At 34.8% G+C, this 14726-nt stretch overlaps 1 protein-coding gene across 2 annotated transcripts in view; it reads left to right on the top strand.

Annotated features, from left to right (window-relative positions):
* Ubr3 (Ubr3 ubiquitin ligase) overlaps positions 1 to 14726 on the top strand; it is a 542232-nt gene that overhangs the window by 107797 nt on the left and 419709 nt on the right. For both annotated transcript variants that reach the window (XM_090394146.1, XM_090394147.1), the window contains exon 5: positions 13244 to 13354. In XM_090394146.1, coding sequence (XP_090250272.1) covers positions 13244 to 13354 — 111 coding nt within the window. The remainder of the gene's footprint in view (positions 1 to 13243; positions 13355 to 14726) is intronic.

The raw sequence follows: 14726 nt of genomic DNA on the forward strand, positions 1-14726 counted from the left end.
ATATCCAAGTTAGCCAGTCTTGGGTGTGGACAGCAGGGTTTTTCTCCCCAGTTTATCTGGGGTTTTTCCTCCCCCAAGTAGGCAAACTGGCCTCATGAACATACACAGATTACAGTCAGGAATACTTAAGACCGAGCCATAGGCCTGATTCCTTAGCTGTGCTGGTCCTGAGCCTGGATAAAATTAAGGGGATATTGAGATGGTGCTGTACCTTCTCGTAAAAGGAACTCATGGCCGTTGTATCACCATACGCTAAATAAATAAAGAAATTCTTTGTTATTCTGTTGGAGAAGTAGAATGCAGAGGCCATCCCACTTGATACTATTTTGGTGTAGCAGGACTTAAGACTGGAGTAGCTGAGTGAAAGATGTTCTGCAGGAAAGGAGATTTTGATTAGGTTATTTGAATTACTCGAGAATTGATACCTTTTTTATATCAAAATAACTGGTTAGCAAGCGATTAAGAGTGTTGGAAGAGTAGAGAGAAATATCAGGTATTTTGATAGGTAAATGGACAATTTATGTAACATAAATAAATAAATATATACAGTCATACCCCGACTTACGCGAATCTGGAGTTACACAGTTTCTTATATGTACGTATTCCCGTCCCATTTCATGCCTCACTACTAGTCATATCTTTCAGGCACCGGCCGCATTCACCGGTGTCGCACATGCTGTGAACAAGCACTGATGTGTTTCGCCTGTTCTCCATTCACGATTTTTATAGTCTACAAACCTTGCGATTGTTTAATGTTATGTTTTGATAAAAATTTTATCACATAAAAAATAATAATGTCATCCAAAAGAAGCAAGTCCGATTCTTCTACAGCTAGCAAGAGAAGAAAAACATTGACTTTGGAAACAAAACTCAACATTATTAATGATTTTGAAGGTGGAATGAAAATTTGTGAGCTAGCAAAGAAGCTCTATCTATAGGAATCCACAGTAAGAACAATCATAAAAGAAAGGTTTACAGATTTTGGAGGACATAGATTCTAATGAGGAACGAACTGTATCCACAAGGCAAGTAATAAAAAAATCATTAGCTTGCTATGAAGAAATTTTGCATGACAAGAAAAAGACATTATGCCGTCAGACGAATCTAAGAGATTTTATGAAACCCTCGACATCGAAATAACTTTCTTTTTTTATGTACGAAAAACTACAATTATGATTATATTTCTTAAAAGATATATGTGTTTTTGTAAACCTTTGATCCCAATTGTATGTTTGTATATATAAATTACATGCAAAATTATACCCCGAGTTACGCGAATTCAACTTACTCGCTTTTTGTTGGGCCCACCTACCGCATAACTTCAAGGTTTTACCGTATACCTTCTAGCTTGATTTGGAGAATTAGAGAAACCATTGTGAGTTAAGCATGTTGAAGTCCCAAAGGATACTTTGTTGAACTGTAAATGATTAAATTTCACTGACAAATAATGGCAAAAGTCAGGGTGATTATCAGAATTAGAAGAGGTTGTGGCAAGGGAATTTGGGATCACACCAGATTGTAAGCAGGGAATTCAAACTTTGTCATATCCTAGCATTGAATGTCAGACTTCACAAATGTACAGTCTTACCTTTGTGGAAGAAGGAATTGGCTGAATAGTTCGGAAAGTTAAGGTTGATAGTAGTTGAAGCCCTTATCACAGCCGAGTTTTGTCAAAAATAATAGATCAGGTTTAGATATCTGTAAGAGTTGTGCACATAATTTAAACTGATGTTCAAGTCCCAGTGTGAAGTGGATATGAATTTTTATTTTTATTTTTTGAAATGGGTTTTTGATGATTGTGTTGATGATTTTGTTGGTATTATTTATATTTTTTTTGAAGGGGAGGGGAGGGGGGGGTTTGAGATATTTTTTGTATTGTTTTTGTGTGAGATTTTTTTGATCTGCCAACAAAATTTTTATATTGGCTTTCGTAGTTGATTAGTGTAGAAGAAGTTAATAAGGGACACGATGATGATGAGTGACCCACAAGTGCACCTTCCAACATACAGAGCACACCCTGTCTTCACAAGTGTATTGTGGCTTCGACAATTTCCTGTATATATGACTATACTTGGACTGCTTCCATACATAACCTGGCAAAGTAAGTGGCTCCTCAATCACTAGCTGATTGGAAACATGATCTGATGCTTTACTATTGGATTCAGTCTCCCTTGTATATCTAGTGGCTTTCCTGCAGAATAATTTTTCTACTGTCCTCTTGAATTTGAGAAGGTTTGAAGATGCAGTATGTTTGGTATAGCCCAGAAGCTGTCACTCACAATACATGGGCTGGGGAACTGCAGTCTTGCTTTGGGAACTAAACATGGCAACAGCCACTTCATGCTACCAATAAGCAAAATGTGTTTCCTACAACATTGCTTATTGCCACCGAGATGGATGGCTATACATAGTATCCTTTTTATCTCCTCAGGATATATTTATCAGCAAATGTGATGATAATTAATGGGTGTTATTTCATGTTTCAGTGAGGACGAATGCTTTTGTCTGTATTAATGCACCATCATTTCTTGAACATAATAACATTCCATCACAATTCAGGTTTCAGTAATAGTTAGCTGTTATTAATTTTCTTTTGAATCAGTCTATTATTTATTAGGTCTCATGTGATCAGATGTTTGTTCTAACTACACTCAGTCTTCTACATAATGATCTTTCATTGTATCTGCCCATTCCAGTTTTTGCTTGACACTCTTGTTTTGCTTAATGCTGATCTTTCATGCTCTATTTAACTGCTCATAATGATTCTATTAATATTTAATAATGTGAAGTTTCTACTATATCTTTATCTGAAGGTAGGTTTGCTGTTGATGTCATCTGGTTTGAATTCTATGAGGATGTAGAAATTCTCTATCAGCGCTTTACAACAAAAAATTAGTGAATTTTTTAAAAAAAAATTTCAGATTTTCATCCTGCAAACTGGCTAGAAGGAGAGACACAATACACTACTCTAATAATCTTAATTGTTTTGGCCATAATTTCAAACAGTCTAACCATTGATGCCATCTGCTTACTTTACCACATTTTCTTCATAACTTTTATATCTGTAGTCTCCAATCTTTAATCAGTTGTAATTTTCAATCAGGTTCTCATTTCATAAAAAACATTGGTTTGAAAACTGTTTTGCATGCTGCTAGCTTGATATTTTTGCTGATATCTCCATTGTTTAATATAAATAAATGCAGTTGGCTTATCTATACTGCCTTGTAATACTTTTCTTATTCTCTTATTTAAGTTCTTCATTAAACATTTTTTCCTAAGTAGCTGTAGTTTCAGGTTTTTATTGCTAATTTTCATTCAATATTTTTTACTGCAGTTGTTTAATTTGTCTTATTTAATTTTCTGATGCATTGTTAAATTCCAGCTTTACTATTCATTCTGAATAGCTGCATTTTAATTACTCAGAATGACTAGTAATAACATGTTAGGAATGCTACCAAGTATTCCTAACCTTGTCCTTGTCAGATGTCATCTCCTTTCAGGAGATTGACTACCATGTGCAGTTTTGTGCTTCTCTTTTGCATTCTTTGTAAGACGAAAGGGTCCAGTCCTTAATATTTCCCATCCAGTCTGTTCTTTGTCTTTCTCTTCTTCTTCTTCTTCTTCTTTTTCCTTGTATCATTCCTTCTAGAAGTGTTTTTTTGTAGGGATTCATGCCTTAGTATGTGACCAAGGTAGGTGGTTTTCCTTTTCTTAATGGTTTTCAACAGAGTCCTATCTTCTCCAATCATCTCTAATATTTCTAAATTAGTTTTTTTTTTTTATAGTTTATATAGTTTATATATTTTTTATATAGCTAACTTTATATAGTTTCTATATTCGGCATGAAACTCTTTGAGTTTCTTATTCGGCTAAGAAACAATATGGGATGCAATATCCCTTAACTTAAATAAGTTCATGTCGCCGAATTGAAGCCTTTGGCTCTTCATATAATTAGTAATTTATTAGGACACCTTCTTGGCAATTCTCATAATAGAAGGGATGTAAGTTCTGTTCTCTACAAACTTGGTATTAACTAGGTCTACCTACTCACTGATGAGACCTCAATAAAGGTTGAAACCGGTCTGGGTAGTGACCTTCTCTCATAATATAGAACAGTAATACAGCTCCTAGGAGCTAAGTTCACATTATGGGTAAATACCAAGAATAGTGATTGGAGCTTGCTCCACCCTTTCTATCAGTTGCCTCAGTTTGCACTACCAAATGGGTCAGGTGCTGCACTATCCAGGTATTTGCTTACGCTTGGAATCGCCGTATACGTATATAGTATATAGAAACTTATATAGTTTCTATATTCGGCTAAGAAACAATATGGGATTCAATATCTTAACTTATATAATTAGTAATTTCTAAATTAGTTTTTTTGGCAGTCCAAGGGACTCTTAAGAATTCTTCTGAGGATCCACATCTCAATGGCTTTTAGTTTATTTTCACAATATTTTGATATTATCTAGGTTTCTGCTCCATATAGCAGTGTTGACCATACGTAACTTTTAGACAGCCTAATTCTTGTTTTTGTGTGAATTTCCCTTGAGGTCAGAATGTTTTTCATGCTAATGAAGGTTGATCTAGCAACCTTCTATCCTTGATATTTCCTTATCACACTTTCCATTCTCTGTAATTAGTTGACCCGAATATATATAACTCTCTACTTGATCTAAAGTATTTCCTCTGATCTTAATATTTATTGGGTATTTTCCCTGTTTCTCTTGTTACCAGCATGGTTTTGATTTTTTTGAAGTTGAAATTAAGTCCACATTTTTCACTTAGTTTCGGCATCTCTTCTAGTAGGTTTTGAAGATATTTTTTATTTCCAGCTAGCAGTACTGTATCATCTGCTTATCTTAAGTTGTTTATATTTCTGCCTCCTATGCTGACTCCTTTAAATTCTTCTAATTGCTGGAAAATATTTTCAGTATAGAGGTTAAACAATATAGGAGAAAGAACACAGCCTTGTCTGACATCCTTCTATACTGTAAATTCCTCCGAGATTTCTCCTGATAAATTCCTCCGAGGTTTCTCCTGATATTTTTATTCAGGCAGTTTGCTCCCAATATAGATTTATCAGTAATCTGATATCTTTACCATCTACTCCTAATTTTCTGATGCATTCGATTAGTTGTTCATGTTGTATATTGTTAAAGGCCTTTGTGTAGTCAATAAAGCATAAGTAGACTTCTTTCTGCTTCTCCAGATATCTTTCTATAATAGTTCTAATGTTGAAGAGTCCTTCCTCTAGTTCCTTTATTTTCCTGGAAACCAGATTGTGTTTCATTAATTTCCAATTTGATTTTATGTTTATTTCTTTCGAGGATGATATATAACGTGTAACGTGACTTTTGCTATCTGACTGATCAGACTGATTGTTCTGTACTCTTCACATTTGATTGTCTTCGATTTTTTAGGTATTGGTAGGAATGTCGAGTGCTTAAAATCGTTTGGCAGGTGTCCAGTTTCATATATTTTGTTACATATGTCAGTCAGTGATCTTATAGCCTTATCATTTAAAGCCTTTAGATATTCTGCCATAATTCCATCCATTCCTGGAGCTTTTCCTGGTTTCAATTTCTTATGGCATTTGTTACTTCCCAGGTAAGAATAGTCGGCCCCTCCAAATCTTCTTTCAATGGCTTATCTATTCTATCATGATTGTAGAGTTCCTCTGAATACTCTACCCATCTGTCCCTTATTTTGTCTTTCTCCATTAGGATGTTTCCATTGGTATCTTCAATGTAACGAGAGCCAACCCTTTTGCAAATTTGCTAGTTAGCTCCCTAACTTTTTCACGAAGTTCTCTGGTTTCATGCATTTGTTATTGAGCCATAGTTCTTTCCTGATCTCCTTGTTTAAGTTGTTGTATTCAGGACAATTTTTGTGTTTCTTTCCTTCCTCCATTTTCAGTATCTTGTCATTCATCCAGGGTTTACTCATCTCAAATTTTAAATCTTTCAATATTTTTGCCATCTATCCTCAATCTCGTCTTTAGGGTAGTGGAATCAGGAATGTTAACAGCAGTGGATTGTGCCAGTTCCTTTAAAAATTTATCTTGTATTTCTTGATTTTTAATGGAGCCAAGATCATATTTTTCTATATGTATAGGTTTCATTGTTTTCTTTAATTTTATTGCTGCTTTAATGACCACAGGGTTGTGGTCTATCCAATATCAGCCCCCGGGTATGTTTTGGCTTAAGATGTTATTCCGGAATTTTTTTTAATCATTATATAGTCAGTCTGGTTCCTACAGCTGCCTACAGGACTTTTCCATGTGTAAAGTCTTTAGGAGGCTGGCTAAATAAAGTATTTGTTATTACCAGATTGTTCTCTTCACAGAACTATATTAATCTTTCTCCTCTTGGATTTCTATCTCAGGCCCTGGTTTCCCATGCAGGAAGAGATCTTTTCTATGCGTACTTCAGCATTTAGATCTCCCATAATGACAGTTATGTCATCTGATTTCTAACACATCAGCACAAAGTTTTTCTTTCACCATGAGAAATGCTTTCTTAGAACAGAATCTAAGACTAGACAAAGTAAACAAATGTGACGCTGTGCAGAAAATTGTTGTTGAAATAGAGAATAGATTGTGTTATTGTTGGTTAGTTGCTTCAAACAACTTTTTTTTTTATGTTAAAGATACCAAGAAATTTTACATACTTGATTGTAATCCTTATCCCAATTACGCAAAACAAAGTTTTGCACGTGAAATATATTCATGTCTGAATTCATAAGCTACTTGTATATAGAGGCCAATGACTTCATATCACTTTCTTTAGTATGTATCTCATAATGCAAAGCACACGCCTTTTCGGTCGTGGGCGTGATATATAGGTATCTTTAACGTATAGTGCACCCAAGATAAAAATCTTTCTACGACTTTTTTTTGTGTGTGTGTGATGATTTTGTATTTGGTATGTTGTGTATTTTTGATATATGTATATTTGATGTGTATTTGATATGTTTTTTTTTATATGTACTTTGTAATATGCTGCAGATTTTAGCATTTGCAATCTTCTTTTTATTTTTTCACATTTAAAAAATGAATTGCCATTTGTTAATTTTAATTGTATTATATAGTTGTTAATAAGTAGGACAAATGTCATCTGATATCAACATCTAATCATCCAATTGATATGGATGCTTAGATGTTGATTATCACTCATTTTGATCAGGGCCATCGCCAGATTAGATCGCACCCCCAGGCAAACAATTAAATATCGCCCCTGATGGATTATAAGACAAAATAAGAAAATCTCCAATTGCTATTTTGTTTTTATTACAAGAGAAACATTAATGCAAAACAATTACATAATTTATTAATTAAATGTTTGCTCCACAGGGATATCGCACAATAAAACTGTTTATAAGCTCTTCTAAATTTAAATTATAAGCTATGTCTGCTTCTATCGATATAGTTGCTAGACCAACCAATTTTTTTGGGTCATTGCTGTTTGCAAATAATTTTTAATCAGTTTAAGCTTAGAAAACTTCTTTCTGCACTTGCTATGCTAACAGGACGGCACCTACTGCAAATTGGTGAACGAGCGCCCTTATTAAGTCGCAGCCGTGAAGCAGGCTGCCTCTATGCTACACCCTGTACTGATTTTGATGTTTAGCAGAGAAAGCATGTCTAAAGATAATAATTTACCAAATTTATTTAGCTAATCAGATTTTTGATAATGTGATGCAACTAAATTTGTTTCTGTTTGTAGAATGCTGTAGCAGATTCCAGAGATGGTCTACATTTATATCTGCTTCTGTATAAGGTTTTTTCCTCATTGGATCTAGTGATTTGCCACCCCAAAATCATTGCAGTGCAGATGATGAACATAGAAACTATCTTGCGCTTTCAGAGACTGCTTTGAAAATCGATAGGCCTTTCTTTACAAAGGCCATAATCATATCTTTATTATACCTGATAATAGTCCAGATGGATGTGTTTGATTAGCTCAATTGCAAGACGAACAGTAATTCTATTTTCTGAATAGTGATTATGTTTTCCACCAAGATTTGGATTATACCCTATTGTGGTTTGGCTGTTCAAGCTTGTGTCATTGACATCCTGCTAGACCAGGGGTCTTCAACGCATGGCCCACAGGCCACCTGTGGCCTGTGGAGCTCTTTGCCGTGGCCTGCCAGCCATCTTGAAAAAATAACTACTTAACATTAAAACACAATTAAATAAAAAATAATTTCAATGAAGCCTGCGGGCCACTGAGCTATACTGCAGTATTTAGAATTGCATGATGCTTTCCAATTCACAAGGAACACTGTGCATTTGATACTTTACATAAAATCCTATAAAAATAAATATTAAATAGACACGCTTCTTCAACCATCTACCTGTGCTAAGCAGTACTTAAGTACTAGTACTAACGTCACAGGTAGATGGCCGAAGCAGTAGTTCGTTCGAGTGCGCTGTCTAGTGCCTTCCAGATACATCTTGAAGGTTCTCGATATTTCGTTATTTTCATATAAATACAAGAGGATCTCATCCACAGTCAGTTGTGAACAGTGTGATATTCGTGGTTTTATATTGCTAGACTTTTTTCATTAGTGTGAGACATATTCAGTGGATAATAACAGTTACACGGTCATTTTGGATCATTTTTTGGGTTCATCTTCCATCACTATGGTGTCTATGAGTAAAAAGCGTAAATCAAGTGATTCTTGTCGGGTTTTTAATTAAAAGTGGACCAATTTATACTTTTTTTCATGCCAATTGACAATAAGCCAGTGTGTTTAATTTGCCTTGAGTCAGTGTCAGTATCAAAAGAATACAATATAAAATGACACTATGAGACAAAGCATGCATCCAGTTTCGATCACCTTCGAGGGTGGCTTCGTGTAGACAAAGTGAACCGTCTCCAAATTGATTTAAAATGCCAGCAGGGTACATTTTAAAAGGCAGAGGGAAGAGAGCAAAGTGTGTGTCAAAGTAAGTTATGTAATTGCTGAAAAAATTGTTAAAAATTCATAAGCCTTCTCGGCTGGAGTTTGTGAAAGAGTGTCTCATCACTGCTGGGGATATTCTGTGCCCAAATAATAAGGAAGTGTTTAAAAAACCAAGTTTGTCTGGGGCAACTGTAGCACAGTGTGTCGAAGAACTTGCCAATGACATTGAAGGAACTTTAGAAAAAACAGTCGTCCAAATTTACATCATATTCACTTGCTTTAGATGAGAGCACAGATATGAAGGATACAGCACAACTGGCTATCTTTGTCTGTGGCATTGATCAACAATTCAGTGTGGCAGAAGACCTGCTAGTGTTCATATACCTATTGAGGGAATGACAAAAGGCACTGATATTCTTGAAGCTGCCAAGAAAACACTCCAGCGTTTCGACTTCAGCTGAACCAACTTCGAGGGTGTGGTAATTGATGGTGCCCTTGCTATGGTGGGAAATAACGAAGGGTTTGTTGCACTGCTATGGAAAGAACTGGAACTAGAAGGAAAAGATTTCGTCCATTATCATTTATCATTTTGATATTACCATATCAAAATTTATATAAAAAATTTTATATAAAAAATGGTAATATCATTTATCAAATGATCATTATCATTTAATCCACCAGGAGAATTTGTGTGCAAAAACTATTGAATTTGAAAATGTCATGAAAGTTATTGTGACTGTCATCAACATTATTAGGGCAAGAGGATTGAATAATCATCAATTCCAAGAGTTTTTGACCTAAGAGTGCAAAGCATTCAAACAATGCAAAGCTATAATAAACCACAAGGCGATGTGGTTTATTATAGCTATTAGGTATCTTTTTATTATGGTGATGTGCATTGGTTGAGCAGAGGGAAGGTTCTTAAAAGAGTCTTTGACTTAAAGAGTGAAATACAGCAGTGCAAACCAAGGAGAATCCGATTGCCTAATTTAATGATCCGAAGTGGATGACAGACTTTGCCTTTGTGACCGACATCTCGTTGCATATGAATGAGCTAAATACACGACTACAATCCAAAGATCAACTGGTGCACACTTTGTTTGATCACATCAAAGCTTTTGTGATCCGAAAGTTGGCCAAGCTCAAACTTTGGGAGGCACAACTCGCAAAAAAAGACTTAACTAATTTTCAGCTTCTTGCTTAGTCCAACTGTTCGACTCTTGATGAATATGCTACACAATTAGCCACGTGTAGTGAAGTGAGTTCGCAGAGAGATTTAGTGATTTTCATAACCAGCAGTCTTCTTTAGATTTATTTTCAATGCCATTCAGTGTCAATGCTGCCAAAATGCCACTCAGTAGAAATGGAGCTGCTTGAACTCCAAAACAACTCCTCTTTGAGAGAAAAATTATTCAATGTGCCCTTGCTTACATTTTACAAAGACTGCATTTCGGAGGACGCATTTCCTAATCGTCACTGGCATGCTTTGAAGATGTGCGCTTTGTTAGGAAGCACATACTTATGTGAGCATTTCTTCTCCAGAATGAAGCATGTGAAGTCCAAGACAAGAACTCAGATTACGGACCAACATCTCAAGAATATTCTGCACATAGTGACTTCCAACATTGATGCTAACATCGATAAGCTGGTGTTACACCTGATGTCTTAGGAATATAGTATTCTCAGCCATCATGGTGTAACATGAAGAATAAATATCATAAATTAAAACCCCTGCATAAGAAAATGAATTATTTAATGGAAAATTTCTTGCATCCAGTAAAATGTATAAAACGTAAGGGTTGTTGTTAAAGTAGCTGATAAAGGAAGGAATGTATTAATATTGTAATATGACTTAAAATAAGGAATTCTAACTAAATAAGTAGCTAACAAAGGAAAGTATAGATTAATATTGTAATACGATTAAAAATGAGAGAGTTAAGTAAATAATAGAAAGGGGCGAGTCATAAAATACGTTATGTGAGAAATTAAGTTAAGTAGAATTCATAGAAAAAGTTTGAAAGGGGATTAAGTCAGGCTAGCACAAGAAAAACAAAGCTATCGCTTAGGGCCGATCCCCGGATTGAAACATTGAGAACGGGCTTGCTGATCAAATGACGTTTGGCAGGAAAACGCCACCCTAATTGGTCGATGATTAAAAAACAAGTAGAAGGAGGAGAAAGGAAGTAAGAAAAGGTGCCGTTAGGGAAGCAGCTATAAAAGGGTTGGTAACCCCCTGGAGAAGACTTCTTTTTTTTTTTGGATAGTCGCTTTTGGCCTTGGAATTTGATTTTGGTTCCGGTGGAGTTCACGGGGTTTTCCTGAGTGGCGACAGGGGTGATATCTCCTCGTCACAACACGGAAACGAAAGTGAGCGGGATTTTGATTCCCGGTTTTCCCGAGTAGGAAGCAAAGAAAAAATTGCCATAGAGTCCTAGAAAAGGAGGGATCTTCTTCGTTTCGACGCTGGTGATAACTACGCAAAGCAGAAAGCTGTAATGAGATCGATGTCCTCATTGCTAATAGTAGAGCAAATATATGTGTGTTAAAGTATTCCAGAGTTACGAGAAGTTATACCAGAGGTTCGTTTGGAAAAGAATAAAGGCCCATACGAAAAGCTCAAGAAAGGTACTGTAAATCATAACCTATGTTAGCTAGATATTTGTCTGTGAAAAGTATCGTGATTCCAATATAGAACTGTTGAAGCTATATTAGGACTTTAGTATATGATAGAATGTGTTATGTGTAGATTGACTAGTGTTAAAGATTTGTAATGGTTAAGAGTCCTAAGGTATTTTTGCATGTCTATTATATTGCACAAGATATTTAAATGACATAATTGTGTGTTAGTGCAAATAACGGTATAACGGAATAGTGTGAATTAAGTAATTACATATCCTAAGAATTGAATGCCTAATGTAATGTATAAAATAATTGAAATGTCACAAGTATGTGTTAGCAGTGAATGAAATGTTAATCTACTTCAGTATGAATAATCAGATAGTGTGAATTGATCTAATTTGTTCACATCAGGTGAATTTATGAATTAATGTGTATGGCGGCATAATCACAAATAGCCATATTGCTTGTAATGATTTAATGTTAGTCTATAAGTATTTTAGTTTAGTAATTGAATTGTACCATGTTTAGAAACTTAATAAACCTTTTGTTCAATGATAAAAGAGTTGTCTGATGTTGCTAATCCAATGCACCGCTTAAAATCATCGTACCTAATCACGCGGGAAATTTAATGTTGAGGAAAGAGATTAAGAGTCACGACTGCAATAATATTTAAATACTAAGAGATATGTTCGAGATTGACTTTCTCCGTATTTATGACAACATAAATGGTGCAGTTGATAACCACTTGAAAATATTGTACTTAGTCACGTGGAAAATTTAAGTTGAGAATCGAGTTAAGTGTCACGACTGCAATAGTTACACTTTCAGATATATTTGAGTTCTCTCTCCTTGTTTATGTATGTAATATCCTAAACTAAATATCCCAAAAGGCGCAGTATAAATACAAATATTAGGGGTACTACGGGGAGCAATAACTTAGATATTGGTATAAGTTTTGGTAAAATCTCGGGCATAGAAGTTAGAAGAATATAGATAAAAGGAATTTGTAAGATTAGAGTAGAAATCGTAAATTGGGACACAACACTGGTCAAGGAAAAACATCGGCAGTCCATTGACATTGTAAAAATTTAATGTTTTCTTCATTAAATTTTTTTTTCAAGTATTGATTGTATTTACTTATCATGAACCCGACTCCTACCTACACTCTTAAAGCTGAATTTGTTTATTTTTATAGGATTTTATGTAAAGTATCAAATGCACAGTGTTCCTTGTGAATCTGGAAAGTATCTTACAATTCTAAATACCACAGTATAGCTTAGTGGCCTGCAGGCTTCATTGAAATTTTTAATGTGGCCTGCACTGTCTGAAAGGTTGAAGACCCCTGTGCTAGACAGATCATGTTAAAAGCAATGCCTTTGCTTTGTCTCCAAAGTATCCTGGCCTCTGACTTTTTTTTGTGGAACTACTTGCTTGTGTACTGTAATTGCCATAAATTAGATATATTAGAGAAAGTTTGAATGAATTGAACTATCCCTGCCGTGTTTGCAATTTAACTGATGTTACCTTGGAATTTCCATGTGTGTTCTGTTTGCACTTTTTTGCAAAAGTTTCAGCTTCTTACATCAAGTACTGCATAAAAATTGGAAAGTGAATTTGAAGTAACTGTTTGCGTATGTTCTGAAATCTTGGTGTAGAAGTTATAGTATGTGTGTGATAAAACCTAAGCCTTTCATTTATTATTCTTTTGTTTCAGAATGTGATCATCTAAATTCTCAAAGAGCAAATTATTTAAGAAAAAGTTTGCAGTATTACGATGCTGCTAAAACAAGTTTAGTGAATTGTGAGGTTCCTGATGACTATAAATGTAAGTTGAATTAGATTTGAAAGTATTAGTCTATTTTTTTGTTTTTATAATTCATTTTAAATGAATTGCACTATTTTTATTTTTAGTGGTCACATCATTTTGTACAATCACTGAGCTAGACATCATCTATTGATATTGCATTGTTTTGTTGTGTTGGTTATCAGAACATGTGTAAGACTAGAGCACAAATATTAAACATCAGTTAAAAGTATTTTTTTAGAAATAGAAACTACAGTTTAATTGATTTAAAAATGTATATATACCAGTCAGTCGTATTTCCTGTAACTACACCTTATTATTCATCTTGTTATTAGAGTTATTCAAAATGGAATATATAGCCAACTAGAAGCAATCCAGTCATCTGGGCAAGCAGAATTTAGTGGTTGGGGGGGGGGAAACCTTTTCTACAACAGAATATTTAATCATAAAATTCCTGACATGTACTCTCAGGGTATATGTACAGGATATTATTACTAACTTTCAGTTGACAATTTTCCTCCAAATTAATCTGTTATCTGTCAACACTCCAATATTATCAGATCTTATGTTTCTGTCTTCTAAGGCATTTTTTACTGTATCAATCCATCTACATCTTGGTCTTCCTCTGGGTCTTTTTCCTTCCAGGCTGGCAAAGAACACTTGTTTTGCTAATCTCTCCTCTCCCATTCTGTTTGTGACCATACCACTTGATATTTGTTCCGCTAACACATTCTTGAATGCTAACAATGTCCAGTTCTTTCCTAAGATCCTCATATTTAATATAATACTGCCATTGATGCTATCTCTTCACTCCCGTTATCTTTCTGTCCATGGGCTTCAGTCTTTGGTAAAGTGTTTTATTTCTAACCCAACTTATAGGTCCTCAAGTTAAAATTGGTCTGAACACTGTCTTTTATATAGCTAATGTAGTGTTTTGACTAATTTCTTTTTTATTTCATATAAATTTATTCATGTAAGAAAGTTTTAAAGCAAATAAAAGTTGAGCAGCTCTCAGATGTGAACTGTAGACTAAAATACACAAAAGATTATTGAAGAAAAAATGACAGAGTTTGAGGACAGGAACCAAACCTTGGAGATTCAGTGGCAAGCCTTGAAGAAAACGCTGATTGATTCAGCCAGAGAGGCTGTGGCAAGGTAGTCTGCAAGGATAGAAAAATCAGAACTCTATGGTGGACACAGGAAGTTAAAGAGGCAGTGAAGGAAAAGAAGAAAGCATATCAAAAGTTCCTGGCAAATAAGTCAGCATTTGCTCTTAGAGAATACAGAGACAAATGTAAGAAAGTGAAACACTGTGTAAAACTAGCTAAACGAAAGTTATGGGAGGACTTTGGCAAGAACATAGAAAATAAATATCAAGATGGTGGTAAGATAT

The sequence above is a fragment of the Typopeltis vanoorti genome, chromosome 6 (assembly GCF_054136105.1).
Source record: "Typopeltis vanoorti isolate ZY-2024b chromosome 6, IOZ_Tvanoo_1.0, whole genome shotgun sequence".
Lineage (NCBI taxonomy): Eukaryota > Metazoa > Arthropoda > Arachnida > Uropygi > Thelyphonidae > Typopeltis > Typopeltis vanoorti.